We start from the raw sequence: 26551 nt of genomic DNA on the forward strand, positions 1-26551 counted from the left end.
ATTATTAATTATTTTTATATAAAAATAATTAATAATGGAAATGCTCAATCTGACATGAGTCATTGGACAACTAATTAAAATATTAAAATGGTTTTCCGCTGTGCTAAAATTGGACAATTCTATTAAAATATACACTCTTTTAATTTTTAACGACTTTAAAAAAGGAGGAAGTTCTCAGTTTGACTGTATTTTTATGTGCGTTACATGATATTTTTTTACTGGGGGTATCGATATTTATGATTCTTTTTTAATCGAAAGCTTGTGCTTGTAATGTGATCCATTTAAATTAAAATAATTAAAATATAAGAATATATTAATAAATCTTTTAATAGGTTTATATATAGTACAGTTAGACATATATATTTTTAAGAGTAGGTATAGTCGTCACTTTAGCCTATCGCAGTCCATTGCTAGACATGGGCCTCCCCAAATTTTTGCTCTCAAAAACAACGCTGAGGCAGTAACCAGTTAGTCTATTCTTTTTTTTTTCTATCTATGTGTTCCTCGTCCTTTTTTTCTTTTTTTTTTTATTGCATTGTTAATTGTTGTATTATAATGTATGTGTTATTTCAACATTAATTCGTAAGCTGGTAGTAGGCCAATAAAAAAAATTCTTTCTTTCTTTCTTTCTATGCTAGTCCAGCGGTAGACTGCGTCCATTTTATGTCGCCAGGTACAGTATTGGTTCGCAATATTTTGAAACTCCCGACATTTTCCGGTACTCACCCGCAACCATGGCATATGCAACGACGCGAAAATATCGGGAATTTCAAAATATCAACCGCGGGAAGCCCTGTAGAATCCAAAGTTTTCATCGTGAAGGTGAAAGTTTAAAAACTTATACAAATATAAATATCATATAACATACACACACGGTCGTCTGTTCCTATGATGAGCAACTTAATGCTTGTGTTATAGGTAACAGCCGACTGTTATAACTTTTTTTTGATAAACATACATAGATATAATACATAAATAAATACAAATATTATATTACACCCAGACTCAGGCGGAAATCGAACCCGCAACCCGCAGAACAGAAAGCACAGTACAAACTGCGCCAACGGTCTAGTCCAAAAATATATTTCATTCGAAAAACACGTATAGGTACATAATGCATTTTCCTTTTAATGACGCGATGTTTATTTGAGTTCGTTTAGTATTAATTTTAGTACAGACAAGTTAATACGTAAACATGATAAAAAATGAAAATATTCAATAATATCATTATAAATATCATTGGAGTTTTGTTGTGCTTCTTTTTTCCTCTAAGTTGCGGTGAGTAATAATAGTTAGTTTAAAGTAACTTTTAATCGACTTAAAAATAATGAGGAGGTTCCAAATTCGACTGCGTTTCTTTTTTTTAACGTGTGGTATCTCATCCTTTTGACTGGGTGGATCGATTTAAATGATTGTTTTTTTTTGATTGATTGATTGGTTTAATAAATCAAAAAAAAAAAAATAGTAGTAGTTTATGGTAAAGCTTTAGATTAGGTAAAACCGAATTTCGGGACCGTGGGGGGATGGGGGGGGGGAGAGGGTGGGGAACGCTACCCCTGGTACCACTGTCACACCTCGGAACCCCATGGTTATGGAGATATCCCTCCGCGCCTCCGCGGCACAAAAAAAAAACACTCTAGGGGTAGGACAGACCAAGACCACGTGGACAGTGGGGTGCTCCGATTCGGTTTTGGGTATTTTTCGAATTTCTAAACCTATATTCTAGCACGCAATGTTACTAATTTTATTAGAATATTATGTCTGACGCGTTATTTTGTTTAAAAATGTCGATTTGTCAGTCGTTAAGCGTCAGTTCGTATCGTTTGTTGATCTTGCAATCGAGATCGTTTTTACGTAAATTTGTTCGAAAATAAAATGTGAAAGTTGGTGAATGGAGCATATGAGTGCACTTCCCGCTGCACCGGAGTTAAGGTGGAGTCAGACACGGAGCTCTAAGGTATTGTAATATCTCTGAATCACGTAAAGTTAACCCTAAAACTTCAAACACGATATCTTCGAAACCACGGGGTTTACGCGAAACGCACACTACGGGGGGGTAAAAAACCCACCCTCCCCACCACCCTTTACCCTCCCACCCCCATTTCACCCCATAAATTGGAGGCCACTTAACTAACAAATGACCAATTCTTCTTCTAACCTCAAAACGTTAAACAATCGATATCTCCATAACCATGGGGTTCCGAGGTGTGATAGTGGTACCAGGGGTAGTGTTCCCCACCCTCCCCTCCCCCATCCCCCCACGGTCCCGAAATTCGGTTTTACCTAATCTAGATCTTAGCCCAATTTATTACAAAAAAGTGAGAAAAGAGATGATATTTTTGGAAAAATTTATTCCTTTAACAGAAATTAAGCAGGTTGAAGTAATGGAGGATAAATATTGATTAAAATGTGATGAAGACATTATAACAGTCTATTTTATACATTAACTGTGCTCAGTAGTTTCATCCGTGTTAATTTGAGGAAAAACCGTACTAAAATATTATATATAACCTTCTATTCTTCCTCGATAAATGGACGATCCAATACAAAAATATTTTTTCAATTCGAACCAGCAGTTCCTGAGATCAGCGTGTTCAAATAAATAAACAAAACCTTTAGCTTTATAAAATTAGTGTAGATAAATCTAAAATATTACTACGGTTTTGTTAGTGACTGTCATAAGTTTTGTTTTATAACCAGGTTTTTTTTATACTGCAAAGGTAAACCATACTGTCCGTCTGATGGAAAGCGAATACCTACCATAAGCCTATGGATTCCGCAGAAGTTTTGTAAGTTTGAGATACGCCCTGAAAAGGCCGCATTTAGGGGAGGGCGACTACGGCTGTAGCCCTGGGCGTCTCCACAAAAGAGGGGTCCCCACAATAGACTTCGGAAAAAAAATCAAATTCAGACTCGCAAACACTAGTAAACAACTTTTCATTTCAAATTTTTTTCGCGTTTCACTTTTTAAAAAATTGTCAATACATATTTGGGGTCAAGGGGCTTACACTCCTTTGCTGCCCCAAGGCCTCCATCCTTCTAAATCCGGCCCTGCATTCTGAGTTTCCCTCATTTGAGCAAGATGTTTTTTTGGTGTGCTCTAACTAAGTGAAATACCTGTTTGGAAATTGATTACTTAGTACTTTATATAGTTAGGAGTTCTAGTGTTAATTTTCAACTCTAAACAGACAAAAAATTTAAAGGTTATATTCTATAGAACTTGAATTTTAAGTGTCGTATCAATCGGGTGATATTTTTAATAAACTCTTTGCCACCGATTCTACTTGGTGATATGTGGTATAGTTTGATACAACCCCCCACCCTGTAAGAAAAAAAACATGATTTTTTTTGGCCCAAAGTTTATCATCATCATTACAGCCTATACAGTCCACTGCTGGACATAGGCCTCCACAAGTTTACGCCAAAAATAACGTGAACTCACGTGCTTTGCCCATAGTCACTACGCTGGGCAGGCGGGTTGGTGACTACAGGGCTGGCTTTGTCGCACCGAAGACGCTGCTGCCCGTCATCGGCCTGTGTATTTCAAAGCCAGCAGAATATAGCCAGCCCCAAGAGAGGGGGTGGCTATATTCTTTAGTACCGTAGCAACACAGTACCAGTTTAGCCCAAAGTTATTGGAAATTTATGCACCGTGATGAAATCCGTATTATTTTTCGAGGCTCATGTGATTAAAAGACGACCCCTTGGTTATTTAAAAAAAAATCTGGAATAATTGACCTTCTGGCGAAGGATAGCCTTTTAAGTCGTCGTTGGAGTTTTATTGTCTACTCAACTATTTAACCAAACTTCCTCTTTTTAAGGATACAATAAGGTGCATGGAACACAAACTATATATTACATTAAAAATGACAAAGTTAATGTAAAGGTATCTTTCCCGAATCTACCAAATAATGTTACACCTAAACTATTCTACTCAAGTAAGTTTTTAATCATGTATTTTATAATCATTTTCTTATCCCCACAGCTGACAAATCGTCAGCTATTAATCGTAATTTATCGTCGAAACAGTATGACGATGATAAATACCATTCCATTACCTTCTGTAACAACTTCCTCTCATACTTTGTGACAAAAACTTAAGTAAGCTGAAATATCTTGTAAATGTCCAAAAAATGCCTTCTCTCTGCTTAAGAGAGAGGTAGGAAGGCTTTTGAATTAGAGTAACGATCATTGCTAGGTGTTTATGGAAAGAAAGTCACCGATTTGGCCCATTCTTGTTCTACGAGGTCTGGTGGGAAGATGAACAAGGACAAAATCTAGATATTAATCAAATAATATATTTTAAACGGGAAGTATGTGTTATTTTTTAGGTAACAACTGAGACCGACGGCATTTCGTGTTATGTGAGACATGTTAGACACTCACTGTAGGCAAACAGATATAAATCCCTACTAATATAATAAACGTGAATGTAAGTTTGTTTGTTACACTTTCACGCGAAAACTACTTAACCGATCATCATGAAACTTTGTACACGTATTCTTGGAGATATTGGACGTAACATAGGAATTTTTTTATGAAAAAAAAATTCAATGCGAGCGAAGCCTTGGGTAAATATCATAAAATATAAACTAAATATAAAACTAAAGCGGGAATCCAACTTGTGGTCAATTAATGGTAATTTCAACTTTTACATTATCTGCGTGACTTGTGATTCAAATAGACGAAGTATTTATTATTGTATTGTTTTTTAGATCACGTTGAGCTGCCAAATTTAGAATTTCAACTCGCTCTCAATAGAAACATGAATGGCACAGTCATTTATGCAGCTTTTGACGATGGTGATATAAATAATAGCGCGAAAGTTTTGGAATTCATACCTTATAAATCACTAACTTCAAAGGGTAAGTTTATTTTAACGTTATTTAGCTTAATAAAAATCAGTCATCAGTCGTGTTCAAATTGTCCAGTTAAATTAGTTCCTTCGACAATCGTCTAATTTGCTATTTTATGATCTATTATTTATTTAAATAAGAAATAAAGTTTCAAGAATCGATATTGCTTTCAATTCAAAAGTCTTTATTCCCTAGAATTAGAGAAGTATGGTTGTTAGATTTCAATGATTTCTGTTCTAATTTATGATATTATTTTTGCTTTAAGTGGCATGTTCAATAATGACTCATATCAACACGCGATTCACGTACAGACAGTGATAGAATTTTGTATACAATCTAGGAAGTAATAATGAAACAACTTTTTCGGATTTTATCGTGGTTTATTGTTTTTTTTTTTTTCACGAGAGCACAGTTTCCCCGTGACCTTGGTTGCTGTAAAGTATCTGAAACGCAGGGAATGTGAAAAAACCTAATTACCGCGATAAAATCCGAAAAAGTTCTTTCATTATGATGAGTGAAATTCGCGTAGACATCAGAACAAAATCTAGGAAATATTGGAAATCAGAACGGACAAAGTCATAACAGATTTTTATATCTGTAATGTACGTTAAACATATTTTTACGTTATTGCTGTTTCAGACGACCGACATGCCTGCCTCGAAAAATCAGGATGTGAAATAATCATATCTGAATGGCATAAAAGTGAGTAAAATGTCTGAACTATATTCTTCAATAAAAAAGGCTGTTTAATGTTAAACGTGTTAAACAAGAATCTATGGAGATGGAAAATTTATTTCATGTTTGTACATGAAATACTGATGTTTTACGGTTTTTTTGCATGTTCTAGACCTACGACGCAAAATTCTCAATTTACAAGGATACGTTGAGTGTAAAGCGTAACAGGAGTACCGTTGGTTTTTTTTTTCTTATATAACTAAGTCGGCAAAAAAGCGTACGGCTCACCTGAAGGTAATCGATTATCGTAGCTTATAGAACATGCAACACCAGTAGCATTGCAAGCGCATTGCCAACCCTACCCTGAAATCCCACCCTAAGAGCTCTGCTCACCTCACTCACGTACAGGAACACAACACTGCTTGAAAACAGTATTATTTAGCTATGATCTTCTGTAAGGTCCAGGTACTACCCCAGTCGGGCTGCTCCATATTTTGCGCAGAATATTTCTTGCTGTGCCCTACCTCAGTTTGCTTTGTTTAGAATTACGTCAATATGAATGCCTATGACGTCATTATTGCTTTTTTTTACTGTCCACCCGATGTTAAGCGAATTCAATCATCTGCGGACGCCTGCAGCATCAAGAGCATTGCAGGCATGTTACCTACCCTACTGTCGACCTTCGCCAGTATATCTGGCTACCTTACTCATTACTGGATCACAAAACTACACGAGAGTAGTGAAATTTTGCCGTGGTTTGCTGTACGGTCGAGGTAATTCCCCAGGGCTGTGCCAAATTTACAGGATATTTCCTGCTGTACCCTATTACAAAAAAAAAAATGACGAACAAAAACGCTAAATACACCATTTTAAATATGGAATGGAAAATAACTCAGCCTGTAATGTATAAACGAATACAGTTTAATAGGAAATTATTAGATTGTCTTTAGGTTTTTATTTGTGATGGATGACCTCGAAAGCCACCGGAACGATTTTAAAAACGCTTTCTTCTGTAGAATGCTATATTATCACTGAGTGACGTAAGATATATATCTGAGGGTGTTAACTGAACCATCAAAATCGTGTAGGCAGAGCGACACCGAGGCGGTAATATAATACACACACGGTCGTCTTTTCCTAAAGTAAGCAACTTAATGCTTGTGTTATAGGTAACAGCCGACTGGTATAGCTACATATATATTTTTTTGATAAACATACTTATAAATAATACATATATGAATATATAAATACATATTTATATTACACCCAGACTCGGGGTGGGAATCGAACCCACAACCCTCGAAGCAGAAAGCAGGGTCACTACAAACTGCGCCAACGGGCTAGTCATATATAATAAGATAACTATATTTTAATTTTAGGCAAACATAAATATTACGAAAAACAGATTATAGAATATAATTCAAATGACGCTGTCAACGTTTCAATAACATTGAAAAAAGAACCGCGGGATGTTTCGAAAAGATTTCTACGTCAAACAGGTATCTTATTATTATAATATACATCATTATCAGTTCAGCCTATCGCAGTCCACTGCTGGACATAGGCCTCCACAAGTTTGCGCCAAAAATGGCGTGAACTCATGTGTTTTGCCCATAGTCACCACGCTGGGCAGGCGGGTCTGTGAGCGCAGGGCTGGCTTTGTCGCACCGAAGATGCTGCTGCCCGTCTTTGCTTTATAAGTTCCAAAGTGGTAGTGGAACTGTGTTATCCCTTAGTCGCCTCTTACGACACCCACGGGAAGAGAGGGGGTGGATATATTCTTTAATGCCGTAGCCACACAGTTAATATATTATGGCGATTAAATTAACAGAAAACAAATTTTGAGTGATTTGAGGGATTGGAGGGGTCATTTCGATTAAAAAAATCCTACTATCAGATCACATAGAAACTACACTAATGAAGGCATATAAAACCTAGGGTTTGTTCTTCATGTATTTAAACCGTTAAGGTTATAATGTTGTGTATCGGAATATATTGATTGTGACTGTTCTTTTCTTTTTAACCGACTTCAAAAAGGAGAAGGTTACTCAATTCGACCGTATATATATGTACGTTCGGGAATACCTTCGTCGTTTGTGAACCGATTTTGATCATTCTTTTTTTGTTGGAAAGGAGATAGCACAAGTGTGGTACGATAATAAGGAAACCAGGATCTGATGATGGAATCCCAGAGAAATCGAGGGAAACCCTCGAAAATTGTTGTGACGACTAGTGCGTTTGTTTATTTTTTTCGTCTACTTACGTTGTATTACTTATCGATGTAATTGAAGTCGGTTGTTTTCGTTTGTGATTAAACACAATTATTTTCTCAACGATTTATATTATTTGCTGTATGCTATATGATAAAAATTGTATGTAGAAGTTGTTGGTTTTCTTCATAAAAAAAAACTTATTTGTAATTATTACAACGATATTGTTTTTAGGAATAAACGTGCTGGAAAATGGCAACTCAACAATGCATTACAAAAAAGTTCTGACCCCAGAATTGGACAACATGAATCTTTATGTGGAAGCAAGTAACATGCTTAACAATTCTTGTTATAGAATAACAGCAATAACGTATAAATATGTAGATCGTCAAATAATACCCAGTAAGTGTCTTTTTCGATTATTTTGTAAGCGCCTGTATAAATGACAAATCATGTATATTAATACGCTAAGGTTAAGATGCTTGCCTCCCTTTTTAGAAAAAAATCTCACAATTACTCCACATAAATTATATATTATTTTATGGGTAATTGCTTGCTCTACCGGTATCCACAAGAAAAAAAAAATATTGTTTTTGTAAATTGCTTAAATAGATAAAAATTATATATGTGACGGCTTTATTTATTTATTTTTTATTTATTAATTGTTCATTGTACACCACATAGAGTAATTTAATACAGTATTGTAAAGAAAAAAGTATAATACACAATGAGGCGGCCTTATCGCTCGGTAGTGATTTCTTCCAGGCAACCTTAGGGTTAGGAGTAAGGGAAAAAAAAGAAATAAGTAGGTGGTGTATAATAAAGGTACAATAAAAAAATAAAATAAAATAATAAGATACAAATAAATTAAATACAATAATTGTTATACTTACTTATCCGCTCCGTAATATTCCTTTTTTCTGAGTTGTAGTTATGTACTTTAACATCAGTTTACTTTAATACAAAAAAATGATAAGGCTCGGGTATAAGACTTAGGTAGGCATGTGATACTAATGAAAAAATAAATAGTAGGTAATAAATAAGTAGGAGCGGTACCTCAACGCGATGTATTTTTTTTTTAGAATTATTAATACTCGTACATACGTAGGTACTTTAAGATTGAGTTTCTTTAATTATATTTACTTTTTAAAGACAACTCAGGTTATTGTGTCGGGGTTTTTTTTTTAAATTTCTAATTTAATTTTTATTAAATGAAGCCATGTTTTGAGATTTGCGAATGTGTAAGGGTAAAGTATTCCACAAAATAATAGCCTGAACAGCAAATAAACCCCGATAATATTTGGTCGTATGTATAGGCATTCTAAGCGTAGGATTTCCAGACGAACGAAGTACTTTACTGTGATCTCCAACGAATTTAAATTTGTTCTTCAAGTATAAAGTACTAGTTGGTTTAAATAGTACACTATACAGAAGTGAGAGAATGTGTAGATTCCGGCGAAGACGGATAGGAAGTCACTTAAGCTTAGAGCGAAAGTCAGAAATGTGATCGAATTTGCGCAATCCAAATATGAATCGGATTGCAACATTTTGAAGCCGCTCAAGTTTATTAACTTGATTTTCAGTTAGGTTGGTATAGCTTGCGTCAGCATAGCCAAGAACCGGCAGTAGTAGGGATTGTGATAACATAGTTTTAGTGGAAAGGGATGAAATGACTGCAAACGTCTCAACGAGCTTATGGCCGCGAATGTCTTTTTACTCAGTTATTATATATGATTGCTTCATGACAAGGTTGGGTCTAAGTAAATGCCTAAATCCTTTACGTGTGAAGTGCAGTAAGGTATTACAGAAGAATTATATGTTACAGAAGGAAGGCTCCCCCAATAAACTCTCAACATGATATTGGGACTACCAATGACAATGACTTGTGACTTGCTAGGATTAACTTTGAGTCCATATGTTTTACTCCATTGGTATATAGTTGCCAAGTCATTGTTAGTGGCAACCACAGCAGAGGATAGGTTATCGAGATTTGACTGAGTATAAATTTGCAAATCGTCAGCATAATAATAATAATAATAATAATAATAATAATAATAATCCGTGCAGTGGCTGCGATTCGGCGACCTCTTTGGGGAAACCGAAGGTTTTGTCTGTGCAATACAAGATCAGGTGGTCAAGACGAACAACTACCGAAAGCACGTCCTGAAGGATGGCACTCCCGACTTCTGTCGAGCCTGTCGTCATCCCGGTGAGTCACTCAGGCATGTGCTTTCGGGTTGTTCCGTGCTTGCTAATACTGAGTACTTGCACAGACACAACCAAGTGGCCAAGATTCTCCACCAAGAGCTTGCTCTTATGTACGGTCTCCTGGAACAGAGGATGCCGTATTACCAATACTCACCGGTGCCAGTACTCGAACGCGACGGAGTCCGGCTCTACTGGGACCTGCCTATCGCCACAGACAGGACGATACTGGCGAACAAGCCTGATATCGTGGTGATGGACAGGGCACGGTCGAGGGTATTTTTAGTGGACATCACCGTCCCGCATGACGAGAACCTCGTGAAAGCCGAGACTGAGAAAAAACGTAAATATCTGGATCTGGCGCACGAGATTGTCGACATGTGGGGTGTGGGGTCTGCTGAAATAATCCCTATCGTAATATCTGCCAACGGTTTGATCCCGGTTAGCCTAGCTCACCATCTGAGGCAACTGGGGATCCGGGACGGTTCGCTCGCAGCCAGGATGCAGAAGGCGGTGTTACTTGACTCGGCTAGGATTGTCCGCCGGTTTCTCAGCCTACAGCCCTAACCCCCGGCCGTTTGATCTCCCTGCCGGGGCGTATTCCTCCACCCGCTTATATTTATATATGTAAGTATAAGTAAATTTACTATATTATTTATATAAGTAGTTATTATAATATATGTATCTATTATGTATTGGGCGGGCGGAGTGACATTCAGTATAATAATAATAAAAACTCTTTATTGTACACCAAAAGTGAGCAAAAATACAAAAATAAAAACAGGAGTTAAGTACAAAAGGCGGCCTTATCGCTAATGAGCGATCTCTTCCAGGCAACCTTTGGGTAAAGGAAATGGTATATATGTAGACAGTTTAGGTGTACAGTTTTACCTAAACATATACAATATATTTAGACAAATAAACAATGTAAAAAAAAATAATAAAAATTAAAATAAAGTATATGTATGTACATGGCATATATAAATGGAAAGTTGTAATAGACATACATAGACGTATATAAAGTTAATGAATTATTATGATAAAATTCAAAGTGAGGACAGGAGATAATATGTGACTAGATAGAAGGATTAAAATTGAGAGAAATAGTGTTTCACCGACTTCTTGAAAATTGGAAGGGATTCAACGCGTCTGATGGGCAAAGGAAGGGAGTTCCAAAGCCGAGCAGCTTGGACAGTAAATGATTTAGTATAGAAATTAGTGGAGTGGGGAGGAATTTTAAGAATACATACATGTGGTAGATAGAAGTATTTTTTTGGGATATGGAGTTTATGAAGATAAAGAACAGTAATGGAGATAACACACCACCCCGAGGAACGCCAGATTGGACTTCGCACCAAGAAGATAACGAATCTTCAATTTTTTTCTCTGCCGGCGGCCACCGAGATAACTCTGAAACCAACTCATTACGGATGGAGATATGTTAAATGTACGTAAAAGGTTTAGCAATATTTCATGATCGACAGCATTAAAAGCATTGCTGAAGTCGAGCAGAATAAGAACTGTCAGTAACCCCAACGAATTTCATCAGTGACTTTGACCCGTGCAGTGACCGTACCAGACCAGTGACCAGGACGGAAACCAGATTGAAAGGGATTTAAAAGGGAGTGTTTAATAAGGTAGGAGTTTATTTGATTATAGACTAATTTTTCAAGGACTTTTGAAAGAAATGGGAGTATGGATATAGGTCGAAAGTCAGAGAAATTCGATGGATAAGTTTTTTTAGGAATAGGAGTAACTTGTGCACTCTTCTAAGCGTTAGGAAACTGGCCAGAAGAAATGGATTCGTTGAGGATATGAGTTAAAATAGGCAGAAGGATATCAAGGATAGGTAAGATCATATTACGGCCAGTGCCATCGGTACCAACGCCATTCGATAAGATTGAATAAACGTACCTTTCAACATCATATTTCGCAAATGAGGAGAAATTAAACGGTTAAAAATCAGGAGTTGGAATTGACGAAAGATATCTTAGAGGGAGTTTTTTGTCGCTGTCCTCCATTAGACTAGAAGATGAAAAGTTCTTATTCAAAATTTCGAGACCAATTTTACTAGAAGATGTATTATTAGGAGGTTTGCCAACTCCAAGTCTTTGTAGATATTTCTAAATTTTAGCTGAGTCGCCGTTTTCGACTGATGAGTAAATATGGCGTCGTTGTGGATTTCTACATAATGTATTGCAGCGATTCCGCACTCTACAATACCTCTCTTTGTTAGCCTCCGTGTTAATAGACTTAAAGTTACGTTTGGCTCTGTTATAAATATCTCTATATAATTGCATTAATTTTGAAACAACGTTTTCAAGATTGACGGTCGGTAATTTTTTTACATAGGACCTCACGTCACCTCATCATCATCATCATCACAACAGCCTTTCGAAGTCCACTACTGGACATAGGCCTCCACAAGTTCTCGCCAAAAACAGCGTGAACTCATGTGTTTTGCCTATAGTCACCATGCGGAGCAGGCGGGTTGGTGACCGCAGGGCTGGCTTTGTCGCACCGAAGACGCTGCTGCCCGTCTTCGGCCTGTTTATTTCAAAGTCAGCAGTTGGATGGATATCCCGCCATCGGTCGGCTTTTTAAGTTCCAAGGTAGTAGTGGAACTGTGTTATCCCTTAGTCGCCTCTTACGACACCCACGGAAGAGCCACACCACGGAAGAGAAGGGGTGACTATATTCTTTGATGCCGTAAATACATAGAATTTTATTACTTATACACAAATAAAAAATTGTTAGCATACCGGGGTATAACCGTATACTAACCGATTTTACCCCATACGGTTCTGCCCCAAATCTAACTTCAAACGAACATTTTGCTCACCACAATAAACACAAATAAATTTGGTTAAAACAAACATTGAATTTAATAGATGAAACATATACGAAAATAATGATATAATAATGATATGCTAAAATGCGTACTTACATTTAATTCCATTATCAGTATATACTTGCAGTGGTTATTCTGATAAAAATTAGATCACAGCAACCGAAAAACAATAAAATTATTTAATTCTGCACAATGGCGGCACTAACAACTTTTTGTTGACAAATGGCTCTTATTGGTAGATCCACAGACATATATTCCCTTATATGTTTGTGGGTAGATCATACTGACAAAAGTTTGAGCAGGAAATTCAAACAACCAGCAGTTTTAAAGGCACGATACGGTTTTACCCCGGTATATGGTTTTATACGGGTCTCCCCTACTTATTTAGTGCGAATTATTCGCACGAGTATGTATTGCTAGTAGTTAATATAATATTTACATGTAGGTATGATGCCTACACACTCCTTTTTTTTTGCTGACTTTTGGCGAACAAAAAAAAAAATCATTACATACTATACAACAAAAGTCGCTGCCGCTGTCTGTATGCTTAGATCTTTTAAACTACGCAACGGATTTTGATGCTACTTTCTTTAGTAAATAGAGTGATTCCAGAGGAAAGCTTATACGCATAATACATGCACAATATAGTTGAAGAATACTGATAGCTTTTGGAACTGTGCGAAGCCGTGGCTCTTTTTTAAAATACTACGCTGTAGTTTAGAGAGTATTGCAGAGTTATTTGCCGATTTTTAACTATAGATTTGAAGAATTCTGAATAAAAAAGAAAAAGAAAGGAGAAAGCTTAACTTTTCACTATAATTAACTAATTAAAATTTTTTATCGGGTTCTTGTCAATATGTTCAATCGGTCAGTAACTTTAATATCACGATGTAGAATAAGTCAGTTTTTAGTTTGTATGTAGCGAGATAGATGTCGCTACAACGGCGAAAATTTCTTTATTTAAGTAGGCATCTTTCTTTAATTAATTAATTCTTGCTAATGGGCAGCTATCATCGATTTGGAATATAAGATTATGTCGATAAAAATCGCCAAAAAAAGTTTCGTAACTGTTCGGTACTCATTGAAAACAAACACTAAAAAACACAAATATTTAAGACAGTGAATCAACAAAACACCTTAATGGTATATAAAGCGTATTCAACTAAGATTATAATCTTAGTTGAATACGCTTTTACTATTAAGTATAAACATTTAAATTTTGTGTTAAAAATTATTAATTTATTGGCAGATGAATCAAGACATGCTTGCCTTAGTTCTTGCGAAATAATAATTAATGTGGATCAAGATGACATATATTGTAATGGCACTATTAGAAAGAACACTACCAACAAGAAAGACCCAGCCAGTGAGGATATAGCCAAAAAAGTTTTTGGCAGAAATGATACAGGCGGTAAGGAAATTGATAGAAAGGTTGTTAAAATTAAAAGATTGCAAATAGTGTCCAATATACCCAACATGACATAAATTAAACTAAAAATGAAAAACGCTTTGTTTTAGGAGTTTACTGGATACCCAGCTATGTACGTCCCAAGTATTGTTGAAATTGGTTATTTATTTTTTGCATGATTGAGTTCCGAGAATGCATCTAAACTTCACATTTATTATTAGCAGGATTTGTTATGCACCGTTTTTATTTTATTTATACAAATTTTAATAACTATGATATTTATTTTCAGAAAAATATTATGTGTTGATTTTATGTGTGGTCGGATCACTTTGTTTCATAATTTTAATTATAATTATATATGTGTGCATTACGTACATCAAGAAATCGAGAAGTAATATGAATGAAGAGGTCTATACTTATGTGAGTTTTAAAACTTTTTCGATGGCTTATTGGACCCCGCCATATTGCCGTCGTAATATAGGATGTAACACGTTTTCCACCTAAATTGTAGACATCTAAATGATGAATTTTCTGAAAAATACAACTCACGAAAATTTTACTACATTATTTTAGTAACAAAGGTTGAGTATATAAAAGTATATAAAATACTTACTCATGACCATGGGTTGACTGGAAGAAATCTCTTTCAGAGATAAGTCCACCTTTGCCATAAACCTTATTATTATGTTGTTTTTACATGTATTTTTTGAGTGCAATAAAGTATATATGTGATCAAATAACGGTTAGTCAAAGATGTTGAATACATAAGAAATTGCACTGCTATTCTAACAAGTCAGTTTTTAAGCCTTGCACTGAGTAGCATGCTTGTTTAGTTTCTACTTAGTTATTATCAGTTTTAATTATACGAGGATGCCAAACAAAAGTACAGACCTATTTCTGGTAAGCGAATACCGGACAACAGCTTATAGGCGCATGTAACATCTGTAGTATCACAAGTGCATTGTAGAACCTACCGATGTTACAAAAACTCTGGCTATCTTATTGACCATAGAAACCCAACACAACCTGAGAACAGTACTATTTTGATGTGCTCTCCTGTAAGATTGAGGTAGTTCTCTCCGGCTTTTCTAATTTGAATATAACACATCACACTAGTACGTTCTAACATTTCTGGTGAAGAGGTGCGAGAAGTTAAGGAAAAAAATCAATAACACCAACTGACTACTTTAAGTTTTTGATGGAAATGAATGTAACTGTGCGTGTTTCCATCGTGAAAGCTCGTAAAGAAATTTGTTTTCGTTGTCATCATATTACAAATAGGATTATGTTACAAACCTTAGTAAAATTAAGATAACACAAAAACTCATTCGAATTTTGAACTTTATGTGGTTAAAAAACTACCCGTCAATGCTTGTAATTTGATTTAGGTGCGTTCAGTCAGTGTGATAGAATTAGCGTTATTAAAATAGCATTTAAAAGTGCCTAAAAAGTACGGATAACGTTGTCAACGTTACGTAGGATTGATAAGACACTAAGGATATCGATCGATACGGTCGAGTTTACAACATTAATTTTATAATGAAATATATTTCTTTGCAGGTTTCACAAAATCAAATAATATACCCGCAACTTCATTTTGACCGTCAAAAGTTTGAACTACCTAAAACAACTAATACTACAATTTATTCCCGTGTTATTGGTATATTGAAACAGAAATAAATTAATTCCTTACAAACGAATCGTTTTATTTATAAAAATTAATAAAAACTAAAATATATAAAAAAAGGGTACTTTAGACCACAAGACTGAAGTAAAACTTTTGCACAATACTCCTACACTATGTCTTAGATATACGAAAAGTAACTGGCTGTCTGAGACAGAGAGAAAGAAAATGTGTGCTTGCACCTCTATCTCTTTTGCTCCGTTCGCTTCACCCTATCACACTTTTTGTAAGTTTCTCGTTACAGATTCACCAGTTTACTCTCCAAGTCAAGCGTGCGTAAAGAAGCTTTACTTAAAAAAATGAGTGTGCTTTAAATCACATGACAGGATTAAAACTTTTTTAGTTGTCCTTACAGTAATATACGAAAGAACTCTCTCTCTTTCTATCTTCACTAAATTATACCTCAGTTCCACTTCCGTTCGCCTTGCCCGATCACACTCTTCGCAACGCTCTCGTCACGCATTTATCACTCCCCAAGTCAAGCGTACGAAAAAAGTTTTACTTCAAAAATATTTTTAATTTCATAGACGTGTAACATGGCAACATTAGTAGAAGGAAACGTCAACGTCAATTGTCTATGAAATATCGTTTTGGCGCACGCGGAAGTAGCTCTAATCAATTTCCTTTTCCTAAAAATTTTCAAATAATATTTATGTAAACTTTAGAAACAAGTTTTCCGTGTGTACAATTTGTTTTTTATATTGTCAGCATATTCGTTGTAAATTTCATAGCATATAGTGTGACGGTGACGTTATTTTGATTAATTACAAATATGGAAGTTACTGATATAAACGATTTGTTAAATGTTCGAGCTATAAAGATGGAAAATGGTGAAAATAGTTATACAGAGGACACGGAGTGTGTTGAAACGTCCGACCCCCTGTCGGTTATACCACAATACGTCACAGAATCAGATCTAGGTAAGAATTAGGATTGTAATAACAAGAACCTTGAACACAACAATAACCATACGATATTATTTTTTACGTATTAATTGCCTGTCAGTTGCTGATAAAGCTATCTGACGTATAATGTTGTCCGACGAATAAAAGTTTTGTGAAATATTTCTACCTGCCTTACCTGTTAGATATTTCTATCTGCAACCTACGAATTCATAAGTTGTAGTTTATCTTATTATGTCTTATATGATGCTCCAAAGGTCACGTTTAAATCCTGCTCACTAATTAATGTAATGTAAAAGTGATAGGCAGTGTGTTATGTGATAACAGTTACCATGTACAATTTCTAAATATCTATATACATTAACTTTGTTTAATCCTAGACGACACACTGGCGCAACAGTCACAGCACTGGTTTGTGGCTGTTGCACTGGTGGTTGCTGGTTCGATCCCCATATATGACAAACATTTGTATTGGCCATACAGATGTTTGGTGGCAGCCCTTGTGGGTCTTCCCACCGTGCCTCAAGAGAGCACATCAAGTCTTTGGTTCCAGTTGTAATCAATTTGTCATGAACATCTGATAGGTAGCAATTGTTACTCATAGTAGGGAATATATCCTCCAACCCGCATTGGAGCAGCGTGGTGGATTAAGCGCTGATCTTTCATCTACACGGGGATAGAGGCCTATGCCCAACAGTGGGATATTACAGGCTGATGTTTAATCCTGTGCCACCTGTAATTGGCTTATTACTGTTGTACATAAGAATATCAGCAAATCTTCCCTGTTCAAATTCAAAATCTATAATTATTGATTGGGCTTGTAAATGCTACCATTATAGTGCTCTATGCATATACTCATGTCTAGCAAGCATTCATATTTATTCTATATTTACCCGACTGCCAAGGAAGGGTTATGTTTTTCGCGCGTATCTTGTATGTATGTATGTAATATTACTACCTCATATTTCCAGAACCACTGAACGGATTTACATAATTGAGGTATTGTTAGGTTCGTCTTAGCTGCCCAAGTGTTCTTAGATAGGTGACATTAAAAAAAAACAAACATGGCGGCTGCTCGAAGCCATTGTAGTTATTATGTATTCTTTTTATTTATTTATTTATATTTTTTTGCACACTTACAAGTACATTAATAAGATACAAAAAAAAAACTAAATAAAATCCAAAGGCAGTATCACCGAGAGTGATTTCTTACAGACAACCCGTCTATGAAGAAATATTTGTAACATAAAACAGGCACATGGTGCAATTTATTATATACATAGTATAAGATTCATATATACAGCATATACAATAGACTAAAAACTATATACACATAAACATACATATTTACACATTTACATAACAATATGTGTAATAAAATAATTACATAAATGTATAATACATAATGCATAAATAAATAATATATTCTTTATTGCACTTAAGAGCCATTTCATAATTTTCGCTCTGCAAGTTTAGGTAAATTTGGTCGTATGGTGCGAGTCATATGAGCCGCGTGATCTTTGTGCTACTTAGTATAGTGTGACAACCAAAAAACCATCTTGATCTTTTTCTAATGTATAATAAAAATTAATAACTATGGTATAAAATGTTTTTAACATAATTAATTTGTTAAAAAGTTCAAGTATGTTATATAACAACAGTCAATAAATTAAAAAAAAAAAAAAACAATTTAAGGAAACAATTTTTTTTAAAATTGATTTAGTTTTTTTGAGTTTACGAATGAATCTAATATTTACGATATAAATTAAATAGCATTTATTATGCCACAGAAAATCTGAGTATGAATGTGAGCAGACCATCAAATTTTGCTGGTTTTAATTTTTGCCGTTAAGCCGTCGGTCCCGGTTGTTATCATGTACACCTGATAGCGATCGTTACTCATAGTAGGGAATATATCCGCCAACCCGCATTAGAGCAGCGTGGTGGCCTCTTTCCCCATGTAGGAGAAGGATCAGAGCTTAATCCACGCTGCTTCAATGCAGGTTGGCGGATATGTTCCCTTCTATTAGTAACGATCGCTATCAGGATATATCATATCACATAATGATGTTTATTAATAATGAATTAATTAATAATTACAGGTCTCATGCAAACCGGCACAGAAATACTTGAAGCACCATTAACAGTATTCACAGATACTCCCGATGAAGAGGATACAATACAGAGCAATGATTCCAGCGGTATGATTTTATTTATTTTAAAATTTTTAACTTTTAATAAGGTAATTTTTGCCAACATTAAATGGATAAATATATTTTCATCATTACAGCCTATACAGTCCACTGCTGGACATAGGCCTCCACAAGCTTACGTCAAAAATAACGTGAACTCATGTGTTTTGCCCATAGTCACCACGCTGGGCAGGCGGGCAGAATAAAATAATTTAATATTCACATTTTTAGTAATAACATTACAACTCGTAAAATCTCACTTAAATTTAAATAGGACCACATGAAAAGGTCTGGTCCTAAAATGAAAAGAATCATCAAAATTGGTACGCAGAGTAAAAAGTTATGAGGTAATACACATTAAAATAATACAGTTCAATTGAAAACCGTCTTTAATTGAAGTCGCTTGTAAAACTGAATTGTTTGTTATTTCTTACTTATATAAGTTAATGGTTGAAATCGAAAAACTATTTTACTCTTTAATAGATCATTAATTGAGGAAAGCTATAGGCTTTTCAATATCACACAATATATATGTGTCCTGGTTTTGTGTGGATGGAATTGTATAAATTATGCACGTAGATAAGACCCGATGTTGTTCATAATAATAACTTTAGGGTATCTGGCTCACAAATTTTTTGGATCATAATTTATTCTGGCTCAGCTTCATGCAACTTTGATTTTTACTAAAGGTCGATCGTTATTTTAAACAGGGTCCACATTCCTTTTTTTTATGTTGGGAAAATCCATCATTGTTATGTCAGACTCCTACTGACTAAAAAACCATCACGTGTGAACAGTCGTCCGCCTGGGTGGGGCAAGATGGGGTCGCGCTAGCATTTGCCACCTAGGGTCCTGATTCCTGTCTCAACCTTTCGCCGGATTCAAGAATATTCTGACTCAATTCAATCCATCTTTGATTAATTTTTACAAACGTTCGTAAATTGAACAGTTCCTGGTTTAATCTTTCTCCTGATCATGTGGTACTCTGGCTCATTGTCAGTTCATTCACAATCTGATCCATCTTCACAAACGTTCGCATCAATTACACTTAACAGGGGTTCTGGGTCATGATGGATCATACTGGATTGTGGGTATTTTGGCTCAGTTGCAACTTCAATCCATCCTCCCAAACGATCCCTCATAATATTTATACGAAAGCTGTGTAGAGCAAATTATAATTTATTATTTGTAATATTTTCAGAGGAAATAATAGAAGTGGTACAGCTCATGGATATACGTACGAGGCTTTCACATTTGAGATCGATGCTGGAAAGAAGATTGAACACTGATCTATCAGACTATACATTCTGGTTGCAAGATGCTAAAATGGTATGATATTCATTTCTGCGATAGTAAATGTTGCTTTCGAGCTCATAGTATTTGCATACACGACAAAATACCACCAGCGATTTTACCAGTAAATAAATTTAAAGTTTGTTATTTTTTTTTTTAAATTAAAAGACTAAGGTCAAAGCATATTATTTAGTATTGGTATCGGCAAGGATATTTAGCGCTCTGTGACAGAGTGGGGATCGCTTTAGGGGTCGCAAACAGAAAATTTTTTTTGTTTAGTTTTAGTTTTTTAAATAAACCCATAAATACAATGAGAAATTATTCATAAAAATATCTATATCTATATTTAAAAAATGTGGAATTTAAATTAAAGATCAGTGCTCAATAACCGTGCCAATAACTGTACAAGATTATTAAATGACAAATGTATGGGAATAGAGGTACTGTATTTTGCGTAAGTCATTTGGCCGAAATTATAAGTATTCATTATTTAAAAAAACACTATCATGTCGGACTAACTCTACCATAGCGCCCTCTATTGGCGCACTCTTAATGACAAAATTTATTGGATTACTTTAAAAATTTCCAAAATACACAAATATAAAATTTGATAATTCAGGATTCAAAAGGTAAAAAAATTTTTTTGAGTATTTATCGTATTATGTGTTTATATTTTTCAGTTGGAAAATCACAAAACTTTAGTCGAACAATGCATACGTGGCACTGGTGTGGTTCAGGTAAATATACAAATACGTGCCTTCCAGAAGAAAATAAATATAATGGACGTCCTCAAACCCGATGAAGAGCTGTTACAACTACCGCAAGAAGAGGAATGTAAGTTATTATTTTATTAGTCACAATGGTGTAATAAAATACGTGACTGATTGATGACTGTGAAAGAAAGAGATGGAGAAGGAAAGGGTGATCCATCAGTTGGATAATCCAATTTGGATCCAATTAGTCGCAATTTCTTTTTGTTACGGAGCATGATATAGACTTTAAAATATCACATTAATTGATTCAGCATAAAAAGCGTCTTCCAAATCTACTTTGTAATAAACAAATCAAAAAGCTTTATTTCGAATGACCAATTCATGTTTGACTAAGTTTGTCTTATTTAAATAAAAAAAAAAAAAAACGAGTGCACTTTAGACCACACGAAAACTTCTTTAGTAGTTCTACAGTAATATACAAAACGTAACTTTCTCTTTTTTATCTTCACTAACTTATACCTCCCTCTCAACTTCCATTCGCCTCGCTCGTTCACACTTTTCTAACACTAAATCAAGCGTGCCTTAAGAAGTTTTACTTTAATAAATATAAATAATAAATAAATCATTTATTTACAAGTTGTGTAAGTAATGTAGTTTTACAGATGGTACATAAAGTTGCAAAGCATCTCATACATTTCACACATGATAGGCAAGCAAATACATATTATAATACGGTAAAATTACTATGATTCAACAATTAATTTTATCAGATGTCGAAGAACTTCCTCAAGCATCAGAGCCTCAAGCTGAGGTGATTCAACCCCACGCAGCGGCGGTTAAATGGGTCGTTGATGCGAATTTCCGCAATGACCACAGCCGAGCAAGAATACCAGATGATCCAGCTGAGTGGTGAGCCAGAATCCCTGTAAATATTCTAAACGCGGAAATTTGTGATGATAGCCGAGGGGCTGTTGTTTTTTTTTTTGGCTAAAACTACTAACAGAAAAAAAACAAATGTCTGCACACGATGAATCGAATCTCTGATCGTTGTGTTACAATCTTACCACAATGCTAACAGTTGCTCGAGGAATAAGTTAAATTAAATTGTTTTAACTTTACTACAGCGATGTCAAAAAATTTTATTTAAACGTTTAACATCTGAAATTCTCACTTCGAGTACTTTCATTTATAGTCAAGCCCTATATGTGATAGAAATTTTAGCGAAATTGGTGATGAGGAGGAGGCCATTCATAAATTACGTCACAAATTAAGGTAGGTCGACGAAGTGTGACATTGTGTGACAAGGAGTGGGGAGGGTCAAAATTACTAAACATCATATTTCAAAATATATCTAATTGGTAGGTAAATGGAAATAAAATAATATAATTGATGTTTTAATTTAATAGATAAGAATTTATAGGTTAAAATTACAAAATATGCGTCACACTCTAGGTATTTGGGTGGGTCATATAAATTGACCATCTGTGGACAAGGATGGGCCCTAGGCGGTGTTTTATTTTCAAAATGACATACCATTATATTTGTAACAATTGGCCATAATCTTTATAAAACCTACCAGGTCGGTTCAACATGTGAAACTGTGGATTCAATGGGCGGTACGTCAGTTCAATCTCCGCGGGGTAAAGTTGTCGGACTGGGCGATACCGGGATCGGAATTATGCTGTCTTTCGAACTTGTATTTCAAGTGAGTGGAGTTTCTTTCTTTTATACTACTATGGTGGGAAACAAGTATGGTCCACCTGATGGTAAGCGGTCACTGTAGCCTATAAACCAGGATCCTCCCCCCCCTGACTTCACCAAGAGCTCAACCAATTTTTAACTAACATTTTTAGTCGCCCTTATCTAGTTATAAGCTTCACGAAATTTATTAAAGATAATTTTTACGTTTTCACCTACCAATCTGCAGTAGAACAGTATGGGGGATTAAGCTCCAACCCTTCTCCTCACATGGAGAAGAGGCAAAGAGAATTGATATGTTTTAAAAATTTATAAGTTTTGTTATACTATTAGAACTTATTGATACGAAAATGAGTAATGTACAATTAAAAATATATGAGACATTTTGGCTCATAATTTATTAACGGTTTGGTTGATTTGCTGAATGACTTCTTTTACAGAGAAAAAGTGCCATCCGATCCTGGGGACCTATTTTGGACACACTTCGAATTACTTAGGAAATGTAAATTTATAGGTAAGTTATAACTTTTTTGTGATACTCATTAATGTATTAAAAAAAATTAAGATTATATTCTATAGTAGTAATATTGTGACAGATCTAAGTTATTTATTCTATAATTAATAAAATAAAGTTGTAGAATATGTTTTTGTCTTCTCAGCGTTTTGACGACCCGTTAGCGTAACGGTCAAAACACTGGTTTATGGCTGTGGCACTGATGGTTGTGGTTCGATCCCCGCACATAGCATACATTTGTATTGGTCATATAGATGGTTACCGTGGTCTGAGCACACATGTGCTCATGTATTGTGTTTCCGGACCCCAAAAGCAGGAGTAAATTATAGTGGGGCCTATTAAGTGTGAGACGTTTATTGTAATCGTATGTATGTTTAGTTTTAAATCTGGTTTTCTGGTTTCAATTTGTTTCAAATTGATTTCTTTTCATGACATAAAGAAAATTACTTTAAAATCATAAGTTCTTTCAATATTCAAATTCTTGTATAATAATATAAGAAATATATTAAAATAAACAAATATTTTCTTGATTTTTAGCCGTCGTTCAGAACGATGAACAGCCAACAACAGTCAAAGACGTTCTAGACATGCCGCAGTCCGCAATCAAGAAGAAACCCAAACAGGTATTAAATAATACTCTCCAAATCTATATAGGGTTGATCCTTGGTCCTAAACTGAGCAGTAAATGTTGACAAATTTGCCTTGTAAGGGACGGTTCGTAAAATGCGTCACGGATTTTACCATTTTGGACCTCTCTCTCCTTTGTTACTCTTTTTTTATGAGCTTAATTATCCATTTAATTTCATTATTTTAAGCAGCAACTATGCCGTTCTTATGTAAAGGGCCTTCATATTTTTATTAGAAAGGTGACAAACAAGCGTAATGCTCTTCTGATGGAAAGCGATTACCGTAGCTTATATATGTCTTTGACACCAAAAGCATCGCAAACGCGTTGCCGACCCTACCCCCAATTCCCCCAGAAGCTCTTGTCGCCTTACTCACCACAGATCAATCATTACAATAACAACTCTCATTTATTGCAGTTAATAATCCAACCGTCAAACGACGAAGATACCTGCCCGTACGTCACGTCAAGGAACGGCAACAATGGTCAGATACAGCTGTGGCAATTTCTACTGGAGTTGCTGACAAGTGCGGAATACTTTGACGTCATTCGATGGCATGGTAATTTGTTTATATATTGTTTTACTAGCTGTGCCTTGCGATTGTACTTGTAGATCCTATATGATTACTGGGATAAAAATTAGCCTATATGTTATTATCTATCCTATCATTGTTATCACTTCGGTAGTTTTCATCATCCATTCTTACAAACTTAGGAACTCGTAATAGTAACGGGACACTGTATACGTATAACCTATACCTATGAGTGTTTGTTTTGATGTACCTGTAAGAAGTCATATAGCGCAAGTTTGAATTTATGGCTGTGTGTAGTTCGGGATATATCTGTAATAGTTGAAGTAATTTTAAAGTGACACGGCGAAACAGTTATTGTATAATAAGCGCTACGCGTTATTTGATTAGTATTACGTAGTTACAAAAGCTAGACAGATAATTTTGTGGACTAAACATACCGTATCGGATAACATATACTGTTTTACACATCCATATACAAACTAAAATAATAATAAAGCTTTAATACTAAGCTATAGAATGCTGTAATTATAATCACTGTTTTGTCAATTTTAATCTAACGTATAAAAAAGCATGTATTAATATGTTATCAGGGTTATTACGAATTTTTTTTTTCAATTGAAATAATATCCCAACCCAGGTACGGAAGGTGAATTCAAACTCCTAGAACCGGAGAGGGTAGCTCGTCTTTGGGGAAAGCGTAAGCATAAACCAGCCATGAACTATGAGAAGCTTTCGAGAGCTTTACGGTACTATTATGATGGAGATATGATAGCAAAAGTCGCGGGCAAGAGGTAAGACGTATAACGTATCATAATAGCTTAATTACGAATATTGAGATATTTTGGATCACAAATTGTCATTTTGGCTCATTTTATATAATTTTGGCTCATACTTAAAACTTTGCCGTTAAGTCGTATAGAAGCGTTTGTACAACTTAATTCACGAAAGTTTACTTACTTTAAAATAGTTGTGTAGTGCTCACAACTAGCAGTTGTACAAGCGTCGTGGGCTTTATGCCCGCTTACGCCCGCTCGTTGTCTGGATGTTTCCTTTTATGTTGTGTGTGTTACCGAGTCCTCCAATCCGTATCGTCATGCTATGAAGTGTACGGCGTTTAGATAAAGCTTAGTCTAAAACTCCAATATAATTCCAATCTAACTGTACTTACAAAAATTCGCATTTATAATATTAGGGTTATAGTATATGTAATTAATAATTTTCATATTTCATTGTATTTTTCATAAGTTTAGATTCTAAAGCCAACTGCCTAAACATTGTGCGTCTAGTTGTTTCATATTATTAATAGTTCTTTTATGGATACGGATTGTTGGCAAGAAATCGCTATCAACGATAAGATTGCCTTTGAATTTTGTTAAGTTTGAATATTTTCATTTTAAGTGTGCAATAAATAAAATTAAAATATCTTTAATTTACAGATTCGTGTACAAATTTGTATGCGACTTACGACAGTTATTGGGTTACGGGGCGGGTGAGCTCGCGGAGTTGGTTAAAGAGGTGTACGACGCTAAATTGACTGAAGAAAATATTAATATAACATAGATATAATTACATAAGAATTATAAATAACATTATATGTAAATATTTATATGGATGTAAAAAAAAAGTTTACCATAACAAGGCATATTAAACAGCATCAACAGACCTATTAGATAACGTTAGGTTACGTTCAACAGCTCTGAATTAGGTAGAAAGTCCAAAAAGTTAGTATTAATTGTATACATATACCTAAACTGAACAATAAAAAATTAGCTATATACTAAATAATCAGTTTTATGTTCTATGATGTAATAGATATAGGCTTTGGCCCAAAGTATACGGCACTCTACAACTTTCTGAATATTTGAAGTTTACAGAAAAATAAAACTACTTTAGATGACATGATAAAAAATAATGACAAAAAAAGATTTTTTTTTATTTATACATCAGATGTTAAACTAAGTTTTGTTACACGAGTATCGCGCTAAATGAGAGTGCAGTATATTTATTATGGGTGCATAATACTTTTAGCCAAGCCGTAAAAATCTATATAATTATACGAATTACATAGGTGTAAAAAAAGCATTTTATATAGAATAGGTATATGTTAATATTGATGAATTTTTTTTTTAATTTTACAAATGTCATAATACAAGTCACTATAAGCGAGGGGCGTTATAAATCCAACCATATGT

The 26551-nt window shown here is 34.9% G+C and overlaps 2 protein-coding genes across 2 annotated transcripts; both read left to right on the forward strand.

The window, feature by feature from the left end:
- Window positions 1-3895: 3895 nt before the first annotated feature.
- On the forward strand, window positions 3896-15901 carry LOC123668255. Its single transcript, XM_045602026.1, has 8 exons — window positions 3896-3938; window positions 4716-4865; window positions 5496-5558; window positions 6911-7030; window positions 7976-8143; window positions 14047-14208; window positions 14316-14338; window positions 15766-15901. The coding sequence occupies exons 2-8, from the start codon at window positions 4766-4768 to the stop codon at window positions 15883-15885; spliced, it is 756 nt and encodes a 251-aa protein (XP_045457982.1). The 5' UTR covers window positions 3896-3938; window positions 4716-4765; the 3' UTR covers window positions 15886-15901.
- A 567-nt stretch (window positions 15902-16468) lies between these two features.
- Window positions 16469-26273, forward strand: LOC123668254 (DNA-binding protein Ets97D). The gene is given in 11 exon segments (XM_045602025.1): window positions 16469-16809; window positions 18894-18992; window positions 20185-20312; window positions 20957-21197; window positions 21781-21898; window positions 22569-22694; window positions 23128-23201; window positions 23739-23824; window positions 24245-24386; window positions 24997-25150; window positions 25796-26273. Coding segments are annotated over 11 exon segments (1440 nt in total). The 5' UTR covers window positions 16469-16661; the 3' UTR covers window positions 25920-26273.
- Window positions 26274-26551: the final 278 nt, after the last annotated feature.

Source organism: Melitaea cinxia, chromosome 30 (assembly GCF_905220565.1).
Source record: "Melitaea cinxia chromosome 30, ilMelCinx1.1, whole genome shotgun sequence".
Classification (NCBI taxonomy): domain Eukaryota; kingdom Metazoa; phylum Arthropoda; class Insecta; order Lepidoptera; family Nymphalidae; genus Melitaea; species Melitaea cinxia.